Genomic DNA, 22,092 nt, shown 5'->3' with positions numbered 1-22,092 from the left:
TCACTACTGATGACAGATACGCGATTATGGCTGAACTCTTAAGCACCAATGCTGCACCTTACTCCACATCTGTGCTGTCATTTACAGTCCTAATAGGGGATTTAGATTAGGGAGGGAGGGAGGGCTCACTGATGAGGAATGATGACATCACAGCGGTGCTTAAGACACTTAAGCGTACATCTGATGCTGATTCACGGAAAAACTGCCTGCAAACACAAACATCGCATTCAGACGGTTCTTTCTTGAGTATTGAACCTTGTGTTTCTTTGTATGTGATGTGTTTGGTTTTACGTGTGTGTGTCTGTGTGTGCCGTAGCCAAGCTCTCAGCACTGGCCTCATGATGAAGCCCAACACCATTATCCATCTTCAATATTTAAAGGCGGGTGAGGAGGGGTTGGGGGGAGTTGAGGAAGAGGAGCTCACATCCTCTGGATGGTCAAGGTCACACGAAGAAATCCGGCAGCAGAAATGTCTCTAAGCTGATCTGACTGTATGTTTAGGATTTTATACCTGAAGCTGCAGGATGGGTGCATCGCTTGGTTGTGGGCTAGAGAGTTAAAACAGACCATATTTCCTTTGTGCTGCATATTTAATAAGGCAAAGCATGCAGGGAATTACTTTCCCTTCAACTCCCCACATTTCCTCTCAGAATGACCCTCTTTACTCGAGCAGCGGCAGACCGTTTCATTTCGTACATTCCTCTTCACGCATTATCGGAAACATACCCATTCTAATGCAGGTCATAAGCCCGACTTTGCTGCCGCGGTGCCTGTGCCGTTGTCGGTAATGTGGTTTTCATAGAGGGGGTTTGCGTGCTTGGAATTTATGGAGAGGTCTTGGTTCAGGTAGCTGAGGTCTACATGACATGTTTGTTGTCATGCTTGAAGGAGAGGATTATCGCTGAGAGTAAGCATCTGGGACCAAAACAGCTGCTTATGCTTAGTTGGAAAACTAAAGAGTGAAATCAAAGAGTGAAAAGGGCCTTTCCAGAGTTTGTCTAATTCCCCAAACCATACAAAAAGGCCTCCTTTCTTTTTCGGGGTCCATCTTAAAGTGAATATATTATGCAAAATTCCAGCTCCATATTTTTTATCCTTGGACTCTACTAGAGTTATTTTACATGATTTGCAGTTCTTTTTACCTTCTACTGTGCCTCAGTGCAGCCTCTCAGCTAGCTCACTGTCTAAAAGAAACAGGTTTAACACAAACTGTGGTTAAACTCAACCACAAACTTGAATTCAGTTTACTCTGTCGTGCAGTTTCCTGCTCAACTTGTATAACTAATTGTGGGAAAGAAACTACAGTGAAAGCCAGGATTACAGACAGGAAGTATGAAGTTGAAAAAAATCAAACTCTTAAAAGGCAGCGAAGGTGAAAAGACACTGTTAAAAATATTTTGCACTATGCAGCTGGTGACATTTTTTTTTATTATATTCATGTTATTTTACATTCTGGGTGAACAATGTTGACTAACACTTGATACAAACAGCAAATCATTTTCATAAATACTTCTGGTTTTGGGGTCTTTCTCTTGTCTCTGGGATAGGAATATCAAAATATGTTTCTAATGTCAAGGTCAAATCTAAGGCATTCCCAACAGAGGAGTAAAATTGTTGTTTGACCATTGTCTGTTCCAAATTGTGTAACACAGGATTATTATCAGTGAGTTATTTATAATAAGTTCATCAACCGCATGTTTAAAACAAGACAATATTGGTAAATAGCCTGTGTATGAAGGTTCATAAGGTTGCTGCTAATGGTAAAAGGAAAAACGTTTATTTTGAAGATTGCACAGCGTAACCCACTGCATAAACTGTATAAGAAAAATGGAAATGGTGAGGGTGACATAATCCATTAGTCTTTTTTGTTGATCCAGTTTTCATCTGCTAACAGTACAAAGTTTTGTTTGTCAAGTTTGTCATGTAAAACTTAATGCAGAAGTACCTTTAACCCACAGGTGTCGAACTCCAGGCCTTGAGGGCCGGAGTCCTGCAGGTTTTAGATGTTTTAAATCCAATACAGCAAATTCAAATTGCTAAATGACCTCCTCAACATGTCTCCAGAGGCCTGGTAATGAACTAATCATTTGATTCAGGTGTGTTGACCCAGGGTGAGATCTAAAACCTGCAGGACACCGGCCCTCGAGACCTGGAGTTTGACACCTCTGCTTTAACCTGCTATTATGACCAGCAGAGGGCAGTTGGTCGGGTTTCAAAAAGAGGCCCACCTGCTTAAAAGTCTAATAAAACCATGAGCTTTTCTCTACATTTATCTTGTTATCGGATTTAAAAAGCAACATATGCTTTACTTTGTGATTTGCAAGTTGCTCACATATGAGCATGAGCTTCAGCACCATCCCTCAGTATCTCAGTTGGACCAAACACCAAAATGGCAACCAAGAAAACACCCAGTTTAAGATTTCATACTCATTACAGTTATTATGTAGTCAGAAATCAGTCATGGAGGACAAAACTGTTTTTTGTATAAGGCTGTAAACATGTTTATTTCTGCTGTATAGTTGTGCATTTTAATACTGAAGTCTAGGGGACACTTTGGAGACATCTACAGTTGCAAATGTTGGTATCAATCCGATATCAAGTAAATACAGGGCCAGTATCGCCAATACTAATACTGATACCGATACTTTAAAACTACAAAGGCAGCTTATGTAGGTAAGAGCCATGTGTCATGACTTATGAGATGACTCAGCATCAATTTACACATTCTGAGCAGATTTTAATGACCAATCACTGTTTAATCACTGTCATGTTTGCTTTCTGCAAAAAACACACCTATGAAGCACTTTGGGTCAACTTTTGTTGTTTAAATGTGCTATAGGCTGTGAATAAAATAGATGTGACAGTCAAAACACGTGTTTGAGGAATATTTTTTTCATCACACACACAAAATAATCTGTCCTACCATCTCTAGAGGAAGTGCATTTTTAACATTACATTTCACTGTTTGCCTCTCTGATAAGATTGCGCAAATCTCATGCAAATCATCTGAATTTGACATTTTCGTCCGGCTTCTTTGTGTATCATAATCAAAAAACGCAACGATTAAAAAATGCTTAGTTTGAATGGCATCATTTCTTTTAAGGATTTGCTGCCACTATAGATCTGTAGGTCTTTAGGTCTGGATTTTGGTGCTTCCCGGGGACTAAATCCGCACATTAACTATATAATAGTGAAGACGTTGATGATGATAATAATGCATTGTAAGAAATATGCAGCTAAATTCTTGAGCGCATTTTTACGAGTTCCGTTTCCGGCTCCCTCTTCCAAAGAAGCACACTAATGCAAAAAGATATGAAACCAAACTGCATTGCATACATTCCACTTGTAGCAACTGCCAGTTCCCATGAATGGGATTCACGTGGATTGCAATGACTGGAACACTCAGTGTGAAGCACCGATAATGCACTGATAAAGATTCCTATATGTGATAGACCGTCAGATAACTAACAGACAATAACACAGGAGCCAAGCAAAGACTGATAAAAATATTTTATTTTATACATAAGTGATAAATATAGATAATATAGGAATTCAAAGGTTGGTGATTTTGACCTGAGCTTAAAGGAGACGATAGTGAGAGATAGTGGCTTGATTATAAAATGATGCCACTATCTCCCAGTTTATGTGAAACACCGGTGCGGCCGCTGTAGGGCGCAGCGCGTCACCGTACTGAACGCAGGAGTGGAGACGCGCACCCCGTCTCCATCCTCCGCAGTCTCCTCTCCTGCCCGACAGACTGACTGAGTGACTTGCAGATCACCTCACTGACAGCTCAAAACTAACCTGCTAACTGAGCGGCACCGGCTATTTCCCATCATCACGGGGTGAGTTGATATCTGGTTAATGCTTCTATTATTATTATTTTAATGGGCTCTGGTGTTCATGTAGGTATGCAGACTGGTTGTTGATGGATGCACTTACAGTAATAGTAACGTGAGGGCAGACTACACAGGAGGCTACTCCTCCTGCACGGGACATCGTCGCATTTGCGCTCCCGTTTGTGCCGTTTCTCAAAGCCAGCTGTGCGAACATGTCAAACGCTGCAGATCACGGTGGTGCCATGAATTATATTCTAGTTTTATTTTGATCTCAAGACAGGGAGTGTGTTCGTTTGTTTGTGTGCATAGGTGCGTGTGTGTGAGAGGGAAAGAGAGTGGTATTATTTAGTGAACTCTCCTGCCCTTGCATTTGTCTGTGTGCAAGCACATGAACTGTTTCTTCTGCCCTTGTGCTGACAGAGAAAGTGCCTTTAAAAAAATGTGTGTGTGACTCAACCTGTCTGACTTTGGTCTTTCCTCTTGGCCTCATTCCAGAGCACCACAGCATGTGAATGGCTGCAGAAAGCAGCAGGGTTGTTAGAGCAGAGGAGCAGGAGGAGCTCCCTGCCTCTGGAGCTGTCACTCACCACACACACACCCGAAGTCAGAGCCACATCCAGTTTCAGCCTCTGACACACACCACTCACTGGCAGCAGGCTCCTCGCGCCCTCGCTCACACAAGGAGTCACAGCCACACTCACTTCAACAACAGCACCCCGTCACACACACAGAGGTACGGCTGTCGCCTCACACACAGTCTCTCAGCCATGGCCAAGGGAGAGAGGGGCGTGCAAGGCTCTGAAGGAAAGCCCAATGAACCTTTGTTTCCCAAAACCTCTCAGCAGGTAAGATCTTCTCTTATCATTTGTTTGTTGGTGATTTTTTTCTGTTGTGCACTCTTGCGTGTGTGTGTTAATTTTAACTCTCATAGCTGTAACCTTTGTTTGGACAATTAAGGCTTGCTGAGACTTTCAATCTCAGTTGGTGTCTTTAAGGCTCAGAATGAGTCTGAATAACTTGATTGGATAGAGTTGGGAAATAGTCAGATCTGTTTATTTGCTTATCTGTTTGGAATTAATCACCTCCATTGTTTTCCTGTGACCTATAATCCCTCAGATAACACATTCACTGTCCGGAAGCTGATTATTTGTCATGTGAGAAAGAGTGTTTCCACTGATGACGGCAAGATCAGCTTGATGATTAGCTTCTTTTGTCTGATATCAGTGGTGACTTGCAGTGAAAGAGGCAGTCATTATCACAGCTATTATAGGAATAAACAGTGACTAGAGGGCAAATTTGCTGTGATTAGAAAATTCGTTGCCTTATGTGTAATTTTTTGTTGTTGTTTCATTTAACTTTATAGACACTGCACAATGTGTGTGATGAGTTGGTGTGAGATATGCAAAGCGTTTTTTGTGTGCATGGGAATGTGCTTGCACTTGTAAACCAGTTCAATCATGAGAAGATTATAAGTCCTCACAAGAACATGACCCACAGGCAAGGGAATGAAAGACAGACAACCAATTCCTTACATGGAGTATTGTTCCTTCGTAAAGACAGATACTACAGTTCGTGGTGTCATCTCAATGCAATACCATAATAGTTAGTCATCTATTCTTTGTTTCGTTACATTAGCTCAGGGTGTTCGGGGAAAGGCAATTGAACCAGTTCTGCAACTATTTCATCTCTGCCAAACTATCAAATATGCGATGCATTTTGTTTCATTGAATTTGACTTGACAGTTGAAATTTTACACGTTTGCTTCAATCAAATGGTTGTGAAGTGGATTACTCTTCAGGCAGCAGAACAGTGATGTGAACATAAAACACGATTCACTTTTTAGTGTTATACATGGGATTTAAACAAACTCATCTTAGACAAAGAATTGAAATTAAATAAATCAAATGTACATTTACTGGACTAGCTAAAATGCTACAAAAGCTGTTAAGCTCAATAAGTACAAGTATACAAGAGTTATAGTCTGATTTTCTGTTACAGTAGTTGGATGAACTGCTTTTTTGCACATTTTCTTTAAAATTAAATTTTAAAGAAAATGGACAAAAAAGACGGGGAAGTTATTACACTATCTGAAAAGTTCAAATCAATAAATGCAAATTATGTGCGATAGAAACAGAACTGATGAATTAGTTGCCTTCACGTGAAGCTAGTGCGCTCCTAGCGCTGGATCCTAACATGATGTTTCAGATGTGACTGAAAAGTGCAGCATATGAAAACATCAGCTCTGTAACCGTCCTCAACTAAACACACTTAACAACAACATCAAGCGCCAACTTTCCATCGTCTCTTGAATCTATTAATCTATACATTTCAAGTTGAACTACCTTTAAAACAAAGGAAGGATTAAAGGTGTTTTACAGCGTAGACTCTTGCATTCCATTCTCTCTGAAAGATGAGGACTACAAAAGGAATGCTGCACGTGAAACACATTTTCTCTTTGAAACTATTTGAAACTCAGATGACATGATAGATGCACACTCAGTAGTAGCATGGGAAATTATACACCAAGAACTTTCCAATCCATCACAAAAGCGCTCGTCACATTGCGATGATATCTATTCATATGCAGTATTGTCAGGACAAAGAATAAATCACTTCTGCGCACTAGTTCATGTTTCGATTTTGGATAAAATCCAAGGGCCTTGAGCCATGTCACTAAGCCCACTGTGGACATTTATAATGGCCTGCTGCCATCACTTTACTTTCATGCTTATAATCCATAAGCTGAATGGAGGGCAAAAAGCTGCTCTTGTTGACACAGATAACTGGATTCTGTGGCGTAAACCTGATGCACCAAAATGTCCAAAACCCTTTCAGCGACTCAACATGGATCCATTTTTACCAGCTTCACATAAGCATTGCAAACACTGAGTGTGTGCATTTTTTCTTTGATAGCAAAGCTCAGTTTTTCCCTCCCTCGCTTCTTTAATTATTCTCGGTCCTAAATCATTTTCCCTCAGTTTCATTAACTTTAGAGATTAGTCTGTCCTTGCCCCTTTGCTCACTGTGTGAACTCTCCAAGTACTGCGTTTTTAAATGTTTTTTTCTTTGTGTTTTCCCCCTCCTCAGACAGTGTTTCTGTATATATGCAGTTCATTTGTGTGTGTCTATGCTGAATTGTGTGCATGTGGTTTTTTACGTTTGGGCATCCAGCGAACAGTAGCAGGGATATCCTGTTTATCGTCTTTGATGATAAGAAGTCAGTAATGAAAGATGGAGTGTAAGATTTTGGAGGGAAAGAAAAAGTGTTTTGAGACAGAGAGAGAGTATTTTCTGCACATCATCAGTTAAACAGCATTCTCCAGACACCAAAGACTTTGATTTTTTTTCCCCTCTCCAATTAGGGGTAATTGTAGTGAGAGCAGAAGAAGAGAGAGTTTTGAAGCCGGAACCGCCGCGCAGCCTTTACTTACCTCTGACCCGCTTGTCTTGAGATTGAATAATTACACACCTCCCTCCTGGTAATTGTCGTTCTCCAACCCCTTCCATATTTTGATGGGGGGAAGAGAAAATGTGAGGCGGATAATAACAGTGTGTCAGTACGGGTTGAGGCCACTTTGGTGATTTATGTCTTTCATGCAGCTCTGAGGGGAGTAGCTGTGGACCAGCCTGGCCACTAGATGTGTGTTGACTCTGCTGTTTGTGCGTCTGACACTAAAGGTTGTGCAGTCCAGAAGGAGGAAAGGGGAAAAAAGGTCGATATGTGTTCACAGCCAGTTGTAAATATTGGGCTCCCTAGACTGCGGTGTCTCGTCGTATTCGCGTCTGAAGATGAAAGCTCGCCCTTGCTAAACACAAATGCGCAGAGTCACATGCCTGATGGTTTTAGCAGAGCACGGGGAAGGAAACGGAGACTCGGTGGGTTTCTTCGGCTCCTCTGTGGGCTCTGTGTCTGCACACATAGACCGCAGTGCTAACAGCTGGCAGGGGGTCTTCTTCTGATCCTTTTTTTGAAAATGTATTTACACACAGTCACATTCCCACACAGTCATGAATGAGCAAAGAGAGGCAGAGATAAAGGGAGATGTGATCACCGTATTATGCAGTTTGGGGTGGGGTTATTTGAAGGAGTGCAGTTCACAGTCAAACACATGTCATATGTGACGTTTCTTTACACTGAGTCACTGCATCATTGCAACGGGAAGATATAGAGGAAATGTTATTTTTGGAGCACCAAGAATTGGAAAGGACAGCTCTTTGTGTTGCAAGCCTGTTCTGATGACTTAAATAATGTGAGAGGGACACACCTTCATTTGTGTTGGTGTGTCTGGGAAGAGTTTATGACTGAAGGAACTTACAGTTTCATCATTCAACATTTTTAAATATGCTTATGACTATTCTAGTCTTGTATGTGCAATAAATATATACTTACTGCTGTGATCTAAATATACTGGTGTGTTTTGTCCCTTCTCACATCTGTTTGCCCAGACCGACCTGAGCCAGAAGTTGTCGTTATGCAGCAAATTGTGTTTTGCCATCGGCGGCGCACCCAAGGAAGTGGCTGCCAGCGCCACAGGCTTCTTCCTGCAAATCTACCTGCTCGACGTTGCTCAGGTAAGCGCACTGGAAGCGACTTTCACAGATGATAAAAATGAGTTGGTATGGAAATGTGTGCCTGTGAGTTCCAGCGTGTCCCTGTTGCGCTCCTCAGATTAACGCCTTCCAGGCCTCCATGGTGCTGTTCATCGGTAAAGTCTGGGGTGCTGTGACCGATCCTGTGGTCGGTTTCTTCATTACAAAAAGCAAATGGACCAGGATTGGAAGACTCATGCCCTGGTGAGACCCTCTCCTCTCTCTCCATAAACTAATACAGGAAAGCTGAAATGATAATTTGCTCCCAGTTTGATGGAATTTTAAAAACTGGCTGTGTATTCTAATAAATGCCAGTTGATACCACTGGCAGAGACATTCACTGGGGATTCTTCCAAAAAAACACACAAGTACTAAGTGAATTCATAAATGTGTTTTCCCCAACTGGAATAAAAGCATACACTGCATAAAGCGGAAGTTATAAGACTGCATCATAATATCTATAATGATTGTCTTTACTCCAGATTCCTGTAAAGATTCAATCTAAACTGTTTATGGAACTATTTACCAAAACTATAAAGCTAGGGTATGTAATTCTTGGTTTCAGCGTCTTATGTAAAGGACTGTAATTTGTTGACAGACCCTGGGACTCACTTAGGTTTGCTCCCACTCTCTCAGACATAATATGGCCCCCACATGATGCTAATTTTTATGCAAAAACCACAACAAAAACAAGCCGTGTGCTCCAGTTTTTCAAAATTATTCTCCAACTCGAGTCTGTCACCTGAGGATTGTGCTAGATAAACAGCCGTTATGCTTGAATTTGTTGTTTTAGACACTCCCTCTGATTAGCTATACAGTCTTTACACTTCAAGGACATGGGCTGCTCTTTTTGACGTTTGAACGCCACACAAGGAGAAAAAACAGGGACGCTCATCTGCATTTGTTCATAAATCAACCGCTGGTGTGCTCTTAAATACATTTATGTAATGAGCCACGTCCCATTTCTTTTTGCTTTATCTGCAAGCTCAACCTCAGCATCTCAGGGGGCTTTGAGTGCAATTTGAATTTTGCGACTCTGTAAGTGTGGATTATACAACGCTATCACATCAGTTTCCATTAATCACCAGTTTCAAAAATCATCCTATAAGCAGCTAAACGTGTGTGTGTATGTGTTTTTCGAGTATATGTCTTTTGAACACGCTGATATGACACTTGATGTAATTACACAGGCAGGCAATCTAATGCCTCCTCCATTATAAACCATAGATTAAACACTGGCTGACAGTGCTGGAGGGGGACCAAGTCAAGTGTGGCCAGCCAGCCACATTCAGTAGCAGACAGATGCTGATGTTAAATCAGCTTCGATTACCCCTGGGAAGCTGTAGGTGCGCGTGTGCGCATATGTGAGTGTGTCCACTGTGAACCTGTAGTGTTTATGGGCGTTTTTAATGTGTGTTTTTGGTCATAATTGTGATGAGATGCGTGCAAAGCCTTCTTTGGGAAGTCCCCTATGTCCATTCGGCAGGAAGTGCTTTTCTCTTCCCTCTGGCTGACACATCCACAACCAGACATTAAGTGATTTGTATCTGTGCCTTCAGTTCTTAAGGATGGAGTCTTTTAGCCTAAAACGCATCCCCTGGGTACTGCCGTGTTTATTATTTGTGAAGGCAGCAAACCACCATCACTGTGGCAAGCCTGAGAAAGCAGATTTATCAGATTGTCTCCATCTGACAGAGTGAGAGTTAAGTGACAGTTAGAATTTGTTTAGTTAATGTAAACGTAGCAAATAACAGACAATAAAAGGATATTCAATTATTAGTAAGTGTCCTACAGTTACAGCTTTACATACCTGAGAGCTGAAAAGTATCATCCGCAAAACTCAAAATGCTACATATTGAGTACTACAAACCCTTATTTTAATCTTAACAAGTGCTGAACCTCTGTTGACTGCAGTGGTGTTTGTTTCATTAGCCGTGACAGCTATCAGGCTGACCGCTGTATAGACCGGTCAGCAAAGTCCTCGCAGGGACACATTTAGAAAACCTTGCTGTCTAAGCTGCCAAGATATTTCACATCCGTTGTTGGGTTCAGCGCTAGTAGCCTTGACACCAGATCGCAGGTTGGCTAACTAAACTGCCCTCACTTGGGTTTGTGAGCACTGTGACAAATATAGATGGTAGGTTTTGATGAAAAAAAAGAGATAAATACGTGAAAGTGTAGCTGGTGAACAGTTTTATGGTTCCTTGCATTACAGAGAACCTGTCACAGTTGTCACATGTAAAGCTAATGCTACAGTCACACCAGGGGAAGCAGTGGTTAGATACTGCAGTATGAACAAAATTATTGCAACCATGTGCGGTTAACTTGTAATCTCGTTGCCTTTGAAATGGGTGCTTTGAAGGAGAGGTGCAGTTCTGTGCCGTCTTCAAAGCGTCTTTGGTGCATCACGACGGCGATCAAACAACAATGAGACAGAGTTAGTCTGCTATCAGCTTGTGATTGAATGGGGTCAATTTGGCAATAAAATGCAATCATTTTGGGATTAGATCCCATATGGTTTGCAGTGTGCTAACGATCCATCTGAGTTTATGAATTAAACAGCGATTATTTGCAAACCCTCACTGAGCTGTCTGAGAGTGATTGCAGACAATCTGACCCAGACTGCAACTGTTTGGAGACAGGTTGCCTCCCTAAAGGCGACCACTGTGATCACCCCTGCGCCTCGAAAGCCTGCTAAAGGTTGAGTGTGTTACACGCTCAACCTCTGAGCGATTACTGCAAGCAAAATCCTTCACCGCAATCAGTGATTTTTACTAGTCACAACAACTGTAGTGATTTTAAAAGTAAAATACTTAATATATGAGGGCAGTGGAAATATAACACGGCATAAACAGAAAATGCACAAGGAAAGTACAACAACAGTACTTGAGTAAATGTACTTATATATCCACTGGGATATATGAACATGACTAAGCCTAAAATCAGCAAAGAAAGTGTAATCTCACCTACACAACCTCTTCCAAATCCCCTTTGCCCAGTCGCACATCTTTTAATTAACATGCCGCAAGTGTCCCCGACAAGTCACTGAGGAGAGAATTGTAAGTGCAAGCTACTTATCAATCTTCTCTGGTTTAATTAAGGCTGTGCAAATTATTAGGACAGGTGTGACAGGTGTGTAGTCATGCGTGCATGACGTGTGAGAGAGTATGCTAGTGTTTGTGTGTGCTTGTGTGTGTGTGCGTGCCTTTGTTGCCTCTCCCCGGACATAGTCATCTTGCAGGAACATTCTAACTGTCCCATTCACCGGCCCCAGGGCCCTTTCATCGCTCCCATGACCAAGCGGTCAATACTGCAGCACCAGCGATGTCAGTCGCCTTTGTTACAGCAAACAATCAGGAAGAGAGTGAGGTAGCCGAGCTGGATGATGCCAGAAATGACTGCAATCAGCCTCTCTCTACCTCTTTCTCCCATTTTCTCTTTCCTGGCGAAGAGCAGGTCAGAGGTCAGAGCCCCTGTGGGTTTTGTGACAGTCACCTAAATTCTATCGTTCCGTTTTTTCCCCCCACCTGCAGATGTGGCTGTGCTACAGCTATTCCGGTCTGCACTGCAGGATAAACTCCATTTGCTGTTTAGAGGAGCAGGGTTGGTGATACATACTGATGTCTGCAGCCAAGTCGTGCTGTCCATCATCCATCATCTGTCGGCATTTCTCTTCATTTTGAAACACACAGCTGTTTGCTTTAACCATAATGATACATATCCGTTGTTTACTTATGTATTATACATGGCCCACAACATTTTAGATATAACCCCAAAAAACGAGCACAACGCGACAGAATTGCTTCATGCTGCGTTTGCACGAGTGTGGACTGCATATTTGTGTGCTTGTGTATGTGGATCTTTCATGAGGATTTGAAATATTCCCCTCCCAAGGCAGATTCCTGCCATGCTTACAACATTATCATTTAGCATTCAGCTTAACCTGACTGTAATCTGACAGAAATATGGCCTCAAATTACCAGCACTATGAAAATGACAGAGCACAGCTGCTGTAACACTTACTGTGACAGGTTGAAGCGGTGACGATGGAGGATTTGAATTCACTTAGATCCAAGTTTGCCGCCTTTTTTAGTAGGTGGTGTTTTTTTAATGAAACCTTTTCAGAAACGATCTGATATTTTTGCTTCTGTGTGTCTAGTTTTATCTGACATACTGTCATTCGTTTTCTACAGGATGGTGGGTTGCACTCCTTTCCTGGTGATCTCGTACTTCTACCTGTGGTACGTTCCTCCTTTCAGTGGCGGCAGGTTCATCTGGTACCTTGGCTTCTACTGCCTCTACCAAACCCTCATCACCGTGAGTATGCACGCTCTGTCAGAACTGTGTGCGTTTAAGAAATTCAGATTTATGTGTGTGCGATGCTTCAGATAACTCCGAGGGTCTGCGCATGCAGTACAAGAGAGATGTCAAGTTGAAACGGGAGATAAAAGCTCTGACTGATGCAGCTCACAGTCTGCAGATGACAGATTATGTAACGTATAGACAAAACGCAGAAAACGTTGGGAATAACAAGGTTTCAAAGTGGAAATGATTACAGTCATCTCTGCAGGCTCTGACAGCCCCTCGTAGGATTTCTGCTTTGATTTGTGAGATGAGCAGCAGATTAAAACCCAGAGCGCTTAAACACCACACCTCAAATGGGGAAGTGTAGCTATTTAAGTTCCCTTTTGTTGTGATGGTCCAATCCATTCCTCCTCCTCCTCTTTCTGTTCTGATTCTGGGGCACCCCATATAGTATGTGCTGCAGAGCATGTAGCCCACTGCAGCCACACTGTGGTGAGCTGTAACGGCATGTCATTCTAACTACTTGATAAGTATACGGTCAGTCCTGCCAGGAACCTCTTGCCGGATAAATGCTGGTTGCCACTTTTAGCCGCCCTTCATTGTCTCTGCCTGTGTGTTTGTGTGAAGTTTTCTGGGAAAGCGCAGCTGTTATCATTCAGACGGTCACAGTCTGTAAACAGAGGTTAGAATTCAACGTTTCCTTTGTTTATGCAATCAACTAATAATAGCTTTCCATCTAATTAATCAGTTTTCATTCACCTCTGCGTAGGAAAGTTTGATTCCCAAAATGTGTTCGCATCCAGTAAAAGCCCCATAAATGACATACTGTACAGGAGCGATGACTGAAAAAAAGTCCTTACAGAGTCACATTTATTTTCGTTGTGGCTATGCATACTCATTTGGCCACAGTGCTGACTGAGCCCTTGTGTAAATTACAAAGTGAAGCAGGACTTGGTTTGCTCGCCTTTTCTCTGGGAGAGGTGGTGAGGAAGGAGAAAACAGATCTGAGGTTGGCCAGCATGGAAACTGCAGAAATTGCTGTTGATATTTATATACCGTGTATATTTTTCTTCAGCATTCTCTCTGGAATATATAGATAAAAGGCATTAAGGGTGTTCCCGGTTATGAGCCAGATTTTGTTTTTAACAGTTTGACTGGACTTTAGCACAGTAGGGCTTTGAGTTACATTCTTCTTTTGTATACATGGACTGTCAAAAAATGATCGACATAGCCACTGAGACATCACCCATTGTTTTAAAGCTTTGAATTTAGCATTTCGGCTGCAACAGTCTTGATTTTCTTTTGTTTGCTTGTTTTTGTTTTGGAGCCAGACTGTGGCATGCTAAACGATCAGCTAATGGCAACAAGCCTGGTTAGCCAAACACAAAAATACTAGCGTTTTACTCACCAGAATTGGGTTGTTTTCTTGGTCACACCATATTATTTGTTAGATAATTGCACCAAATAAAATAATTTAAGAAAATCGCTCCAAAAGAGAACAAGAGGATCTCAGCTAACAACCTCAGTTAGCTGAGGTGAAGGCTAGCATACAGTTAGCAGCTACACTGACTCACTTAAATCTCACCTAAATAATAAGAAGTAATAAGAAGTAATAAGAAGTAAAATATATTAGAGGAATAGGAAATAAGCTTTACACATAAATAATTTCTTGTACCAGACCACAATATTTATTTCTGCTGTAATGTTGGCCATTTTAACATAGGCAGCTTAAGGGACTTTTTGAGCCAGCTTAAGTGACCATTTGAGGAAGCTTTATGGCACTTAAGTGGTTTACTTCTTCAGCCCCTGTAAATTGTTCTTCGTTTAAATGCTAATATCAGCATGGTAATGTGCAAACATTTTTAAGGATGAAGGCAATCTTTTTAGATTTAGGTACTTGGAAAAGTTAAGAGAGAGATATTTATAGATATTTACCAAATTTCCCCTTGTGGGACAATTAAAGGATTATTCTATTCTATTATATTTATCTTGTAGGGACTATTAACATGCTTGCTTCATTTTATGGCTATCTATCTATTAGATTTTGACACAAACTATGAAAAAATGTCCACTTCATGTTGGTGCCTGAGGGTAGGAAACTACTGTTGTTATTATTCATCTTCTGGGGACCACGATCGGTGCACAAAATTCGATTGTAACTGATTCAGTAGCAGTGGAGACACATTTTGTTCTGGACCAAAGTATTACAACCTTCTATCTTCTAGAAATAAGCCGCTAGCAATGCTAAAAATAAAATAAAATACGTTCATTATCTTTTCCCTTCCTCAGGAGACTTGTGCAACTGTTTGCCTATCTGCTATGCAGGACTTGCATTTATTTCTGTCCACGTCTTTCTGCTCCTCTTTAGTGTTTCCATGTGCCTTATTCTGCTCTCACAATGTTCCTGAGCACGGACCAGAAGGAAAGAGACTCAGCCACTGCCTACCGTAAGTTTTAATATGCACAAAGTTCTTAATGCCTGCAGTGCTGAATTAATCTTTGCTCTAGCTTTTCATTTGCATAGCGTTTGAAGTGCTGCAACCAAGAGTTGGATCTTTGCTCATTTGATGGCAGGAATGACAATGGAGGTCCTGGGGACACTTGTGGGTGCTGCCATCCAGGGACAGATTGTGGCCAGCGCTCACACTCTGAAGCACTGCCCTACCAACAACATGTCGGCTGGTTACCTTGGCAACAGCAGCGGGGCAGAGATCGTGAAGAGCATGGTGCACTCCAAGGAGTACCTGTCATATGCTGTAAGTATCACCGTGCCAAGCCAGGAAGCCAGGTGTGCTAAAAGTAGGCCAAAGAGTTGGTTTGAAAATAACTTCTAGTTTACCTCGGGGCTGTGGTGTGTGTGTGTGTGCTCAAGGCAGTTATAGAGAATATTAGAGGCTAAAAAAAGCAGTGATGAATGAAAAGGAGGATTGTTCACGATTGGCTCCATACTTACTGTCTACAAGTTCTTTTACTTTTACGTTTTTACTCTTATGTTTACCTCGTGGGAGTGAAAGGAAACACCACTGTTTGATATCTGATCCTCGCACCCTGAGCCAGTTTCCCGCTCACCACCACAAAGGGGGTTCTTTCCCTGGCATCACACTCCACATCTTGCCGCATTGCACTGAAGGGGTCTCCACAGTCTGCCAGTCATTGGGCTTGTTTATGCCTCACCCAGAACATTTGAAGCCATCTTAGATACAATGTGCTCAATATATTAGTGTCTTATTTGCAGCTTAGGTTAAAGTTGTAAAAAAAGGGGAAAGGGACACATTCATGTCCGCATTTCAGTTTGCAGAACTGTGAATAAACTGAGCATCCATCATGAGACTTTTTTTTTGTGAAGATGAAACAAGCCAGAGTCCAATCTGTCCAGTGTTGGATTTTGGGTTGCACCGCAGCTATTTGGGCTTCAAATGGTTCTTTTTCAATGGATTTTGGGTGAACCCTATCAGGGCAGCCCAAACCCTCTGCAGCCACCCACTAAATTCCTCCGTGGTTGCTGGTGAGGGTGGCACACCGTCTGGGCAAACTCCGTCTGCCCTCAGAAACAGGGAGTGTTTGATGTGCATAAATAATAATGAACTGCTGGGCTGAGCCGCATGGAAAAATAGCAAACAAACAGAGGTTGTTTAAGGCAGAGCAGTTCCTGTTGGTTTACAGCTTTAAATGTCTGTATTTTGGGATACGGATCTACTTGAGGTTTCTTCCTATTCCTGCTAGTATTTGGAAAGCAAGATGTGCACGGATAGTTTGGCTCCCCACAGACGTCACGTCAATAAATCATGCACTGGTGAGTGATAGAATGACAAAGAATTGAAGAAAATAAAAAGCCGTGTAGGCTAAAAACTGGCACATACTGTGTCGTTTGTTTCCAAAAATTGATCTATAGCATGTTAAAAAGAAAGAGTTTAATTTTTTAGGGCACTATGAATTAAAGATTGCAGAAAGTCTCAAAATAGACTGTGTTGTGTCGCCTCCATGAAACGAGATAGCTAGATCGAGACATGACTGTACGTTTCTTTCTCTCTGCAGAAGCTGGTGTACACTATAGCTGCCGGCGTTATTGGAGGAGTATTCGTCATCTGCACTGTGGTGATGTTCCTGGGTGTCAAAGAGAGAGACGGTGAGGACTTAATTTTTGTGTGATTATGTGTTAATGAGTATTGAAATTAAGATAAGATAAGATAACCTTTATTAGTCCCACGCGTGGGAAATTTGTTGGGTTAACGCTGCCGACCTTTGCCAGCGCCATCTTACCCTTCCGACCATACATACATTACAACATCACATGTGGAAGACAGGTCAGAGAGGTATAACAATGGAAATTGACCAAAAAAAAGGTTAATCAGTTCTAATAGTTGACATTCACTTCATGGAAAAGGTTTCAAGAAAAGGTTACGTAAACATGTTCAAAGACTGTGTCAAAAATGGACAAAATCGCTCACAGTTTGGAAGGTCTTACAGGACACCAGGTTAACTTGTCATCAACTCTCCATCAGGAGAACGGTGATCAACAGTGGGTGCTTAGCAGGGCTATAAGGAAAAAGCCACTGCCCTACAAAAAGAACCCTCTTGCCATTGTGAAGCTTGCCAACGGTCACGTGGACAGGCTGCTTGAACAATGTTTTGCAGACAGGCATGACCAAGATAGAACAGTTTGGTTTTAAATGAGAAGCTTTATGTTAAGAGAAAAGAAAACACTGCATTCCAACCATAAGAGTCGACCCCATCTCTGAAAAATAGGGTTATAGTAATGTTCTTCACCGGAACGGCATCATAGAAAACGTCTGGACATCTGAACCAAAATCCAAGTGATTCATAAAGCAAAATAATAGCCTTAAGCAAGCAGGCATTTCTGCCAAGGAAGGTTATTGCTTTGAAACAGCTTGAGTAGAGTTTGGACCTTGAGCCGACAGAAATGTTGTGGAAAGACCTGAAGTCAGCAGTTTAAGTGAAGAAAATCACAAACATCTGAAAGTTTAGCAGGTTCTATACAGAGGAATGGACATGGATTGGATTACATTTAAATCAATGTGCAGGACTGGGCAACAGTCAGCAGAATAATTTAGTACCTATTTTTACTCTTGTAATATTTATATAAAAAATCAATTAAACTTGTCCTAAAACTGTTATTCAGAGAGGCCCCTAAGGAACTGTTTCAGGATTAAACCAGTTTCGCTGAGACCAAATTAGTCTTCTACCCAACATACTTCATAACTGGACTATTGTTGCATGATACCAGTATAATAAAATTTTAAAAAAAGAACATATACAGGCAAAATTTAATATAAACCTGTCTAGAAATTGGTAAGACAATACTTAGAGTTACTTGAATATGTAATAACATAGATACTGGGCTACGTCTCATAGATAGATGTGATCACATTAGCTCTCATTCTCTGCTCTTTACTATAAATGACACCTCTACCTGAGACAAGCACAGTCCACTGCAATGCAGGGGCAGTTCCAGTAGTTCCAGTGAGCAAATCTATCAGCTTTCCCTTGCTGGGTGTTATTTGATATACTGCTTATTCTAATTCCTTGTGTAACTGTTTCAGATCCATACGCCCCGAAGACCGAGAAGCAGGTCTCTTTCCAGCAGGCCTTCGTCATGGTTATGAGGCACGGGCCATACCTCACTCTGACCGCTGCATTCCTCTTCATCACCGTTGCCATTCAGGTAAATTTATTGGCAGAGCACTTCTCAGTCATGACACTCGGCCTTACAGTAAATGGAGACCTTACAGCGTGGGAGAACTGCTGGCGCTCGATGATGATTTGATCAGAGTAGAAGAGCACTTACTGAAAGCTCATAGTTTTTAAGCATGTTGTGAGTCTCAGGGCTATTGGGAGTGATACCAGCAGTGTGTTCTTGCTTTTTGTTTATCACATGTGCGCAGATGCTCACTTTTCAACCTCACTTTAACGCTGTTTAAATGATTGCAAACTTGTTGAATTTTGCATCAGATCTGGTTCTCTGTATTTCATATATCCTCTCATCTCAGAGGAGTTATCAGCTGTCTTCTGCGAAAGCCCCAGAGCGGGAATAAATCCCTGCAAAAACACTGTCAGCAGCTTCTCCAGTCACTTTATCTGGCGCTCAGCATAGCAAGCGTGCACAGCTACAGTGCTGAATAGACAAGACTGAATATCTGAATGTTTCATCTCTGGTTTTTGCAGCTGATCCAGAGCAACTTTGTCCTCTTCTGCACTTATGCAGCCGACCTGAGGGATCATTTCCAGAATATTGTACTGACCATCTTGGTGAGTACAGCTTTTAGCACTGAAGATCTGCAACATTAACGTAACCAAATGTAACACCTTGTGCATTTTAACTACAATGTAATGTGGGGATCTCGACTTCATTTCACATCATGTGCCACATAATCAATGTGAAGAAGTTTAACTTCAAATTTAATCCCTGAGATATCTTATTATAGAAAAAAGAGAGCAAAGAACAGTACGTTCTTGTACATGATGAAGAAATGCTGCTGTAGTAAATGAAAGAAATCTGTCAGCACAACAGGCATAATTTGTAAAAAATAAACATGTAAAATTACAATTTAATTCAATTTAATTCAGTTTTATTTACGTAGCTCAAAATCACAACAGCAGCTGCCTCAAGGAGTTTTTAATTGTAGGTAAAGAACCGACAATCATACAGAGAAAACAACAAACAATCAAACAATACCCATATGGGCAAGCACTTGGCGACAGTGGGAAGAAAAAACTCCCTTTTAACAGGAAGAAACCTCAGCAGAACCCTAATTGAATTTTATATCTATTACCTACTTTGGTGTAGTATGAATGACCATCAGGAGGAAAAGCTGTAAAATGTGTGAAAACACTGTTGAAAATCCAAAATCTGTGCAAATCTGTGTCATTTACATTTCCAAAGCCGGATTGAAGTGTTCGCGTTACTTGGTGTAAAGGATTATTATTTTGTCCAGTATTAGCACTGTTTGTCATGTTATTTTAAATGTTGACCATCTTTCCTAATACTATTGTTTCTTTTGTAAGTTCTAAATGAACTTACAGACTAAGTCACGTTAACCTTTTGCACACGTCTGCTCAGGTATCCGCAGTAATAAGCATTCCACTGTGGCAGTGGTTTCTGCAGAGATTTGGGAAGAAGACGGCAGCTTTTTGTGGCATCACTGTGAGTAAATTGGTTTTATTTTTGTAACATTCAGCTTTGACCATCAGACTTTTTGTTTGTGCCTTCTTGTGGATGAGCTTTTAAAGTGTTTGTCTTAACCAAAGAAACAGTTTTAAGAAAGTTTGTTTTTTATGGATGTGTGTTTGTCTCTCCAGTGGATCCTGCCCTTCACACTGATGTTGGTGTTCATCCCTAACGTCATAGTGGCTTACGTTGTGGCCGTCTCCTCTGGACTCACTGTGGCTGCATCGCTCCTCCTGCCATGGTGAGACTCAACAGTTCAGAGGAAACACGCTCGTCAACATAAATTAGGTGTAAATATTTGTGCTAAATCAACAGACACCAGCGCACAGTTTATCCCTGTGGTCCCCCCCCCCAGACTCAGTGTTGCCTGCTGGTTCTTAGTTCTTAGGTTTTAAAAGCCCTGTAGTGAATGGTCCCGTGAGCGTCCCTGCCATCTGCTAACTAATATAAGTTTGGTTGCCCCCCGCCCCGCCCTCTGTTATAAAGGATTAAATAAAACTGAAATCCCCTAAGCCGCTGATATTGTTTACCTAAATTCAACCCTGCTATATGTACGCTCTGCTGTTCATTTTAATCCCCTTTGATTTGATGCAAAATGTCATTAGTCAAGCCATTCTGTCAGAGGGCCCTGAGCGCTCACCAAGGTCATGCCACGGTCATGAAATGATGTCATTTTTAAGAATTACAGGACCCGTCTACTATAAATCTTCCATACCATCACAGAGCCCCGGCAACGCCAGAGGTATCGCTACATCTGTTTTCCAGTCGTTTCTAAGGCCCTCGCCGCTCCTCACTCATCTCTTTTCCCCTCCCTTTAAAAACCTAAATTACAGCCTCCTGAGGGGGGCCTGTTTATTTTGGAAGGGGCTGATTGTTTATCCTGTCCCGCCCGCTGCTCATCATCTAATCGTGTTATTAGCTCTGTAATTTTGGCCCACCGGTATATCAGAGCTCTGACCTCACATCGCTACGCGCTGGCATCCTGACTGCATGTGTGAGATAACCTAAGTAAGAGCATGAGGGAGGTCTCGGCGCGCATCAACTTAAAGTTTTACCATGGCTCACTGTGATGTTGAACTTTTATGACAAACGACACATGCTCATTCAGCTCTGCACGCCTGTTTTTGTGCGTCAATCCAGGTCGATGCTGCCAGATGTGGTGGATGACTTCAGGTTGGCCAACCCCTACTGTAAAGGCCACGAAGCCATCTTTTACTCCTTCTATGTCTTCTTCACCAAATTCGCCTCTGGGATCTCCCTGGGAGTGTCCACCCTCTGCCTGGAGTAAGTCTGCATTACTGTTACACATGCATGATTAACTCAAGCGCTGCGCGATGTTCTACGTCTGCACTTAGCATGTCATGATACCTCACCGAAATGCATTAACCCCTGGTGCAATGCATAATTCAACACACGAAAGGTGTCGAGTTTACTCATTTGCAGGGCTGCACAATCTGGCCTGATACCCATTTCCTCTCACGCATTTTAACAGAGCCTCTCCGTCATTGCTTGTAGGTTTGCAGGGTACGACACAGGCGCCTGCAAGCAGCCTCCCCCTGTGGTGTACACCCTGAAGCTGCTGATCGGCGCCGCCCCAGTGGCCTTCATCGTCACAGGCTTAATGATCCTGCTCCTATATCCCATTACTGAAGATGTACGGCTTAGGAATAAAGTCTGCCTGGAGGAGCTAAGGTGAGAAAGAAACCTGTAACCTTTGACCTCTATACTGACGTTTTAAGTGTATAGGAGAAAATTGACTGGACTCAAACGCTGTATTTGAAACCAGTGTCTCTGTGTCTCTCACATAGGAAACAAAGCATCGGCTCCAGAACAGTGGAAGATCCGAGTAACGTGTGACCTAAACGTCGAATGGAGTGAAGACGCAAAGCCACGGATTCCAGTAATGCGTCTGGGAAGTTGCTCATTAGTGTACATTACACTGCTAAATAGATTTAATGTAAACATTTTTGTTTCATTTTCACATGTACTGTACAGTCATACTGGATATATATATATATATATATATATGAGATTACTTAATTTATATAAATGAATGTATAGAGTTATTTGCTGTGTTTAGCTCTACAACACTGTTATTTATTTATAATATATGATTCCAAAAGGTTTGATGATATGAGATGAATAAATGTTGTAGAGAGTGCTTTTTGTAAT

The 22,092-nt window shown here is 41.8% G+C and overlaps 1 protein-coding gene across 1 annotated transcript; it reads left to right on the top strand.

The window, feature by feature from the left end:
* Positions 1–3,690: 3,690 nt before the first annotated feature.
* Positions 3,691–22,044, top strand: mfsd2b (MFSD2 lysolipid transporter B, sphingolipid). The gene is made up of 15 exons (XM_063496482.1): positions 3,691–3,845; positions 4,335–4,684; positions 8,286–8,411; positions 8,509–8,633; positions 12,623–12,746; positions 15,103–15,181; positions 15,309–15,490; positions 16,770–16,860; positions 18,296–18,417; positions 18,918–19,001; positions 19,813–19,896; positions 20,052–20,161; positions 21,061–21,204; positions 21,436–21,612; positions 21,729–22,044. Exons 2-15 carry the CDS (start codon positions 4,352–4,354, stop codon positions 21,775–21,777), a joined length of 1,830 nt encoding a protein of 609 aa, XP_063352552.1. The 5' UTR covers positions 3,691–3,845; positions 4,335–4,351; the 3' UTR covers positions 21,778–22,044.
* Positions 22,045–22,092: the final 48 nt, after the last annotated feature.

This window comes from Pelmatolapia mariae, linkage group LG15, assembly GCF_036321145.2.
Source record: "Pelmatolapia mariae isolate MD_Pm_ZW linkage group LG15, Pm_UMD_F_2, whole genome shotgun sequence".
Classification (NCBI taxonomy): domain Eukaryota; kingdom Metazoa; phylum Chordata; class Actinopteri; order Cichliformes; family Cichlidae; genus Pelmatolapia; species Pelmatolapia mariae.
The sequence above is the reverse complement of the archived record's forward strand: the minus strand, read 5'-3'. Positions and strand labels throughout refer to the sequence as shown.

What these genes read in the sequence shown, in the direction of transcription:
- mfsd2b (XM_063496482.1), top strand. Translation starts at nt 4,352, where the DNA reads ATGGCTGCAGAAAGCAGCAGGGTTGTTAGAGCAGAGGAGCAGGAGGAG. An exon ending in TCATCACCGTTGCCATTCAG is followed by an intron (nt 18,418 to 18,917) that starts GTAAATTTATTG and finishes TGGTTTTTGCAG; the next exon opens with CTGATCCAGAGCAACTTTGT. An exon ending in CAGCTTTTTGTGGCATCACT is followed by an intron (nt 19,897 to 20,051) that starts GTGAGTAAATTG and finishes TTGTCTCTCCAG; the next exon opens with TGGATCCTGCCCTTCACACT.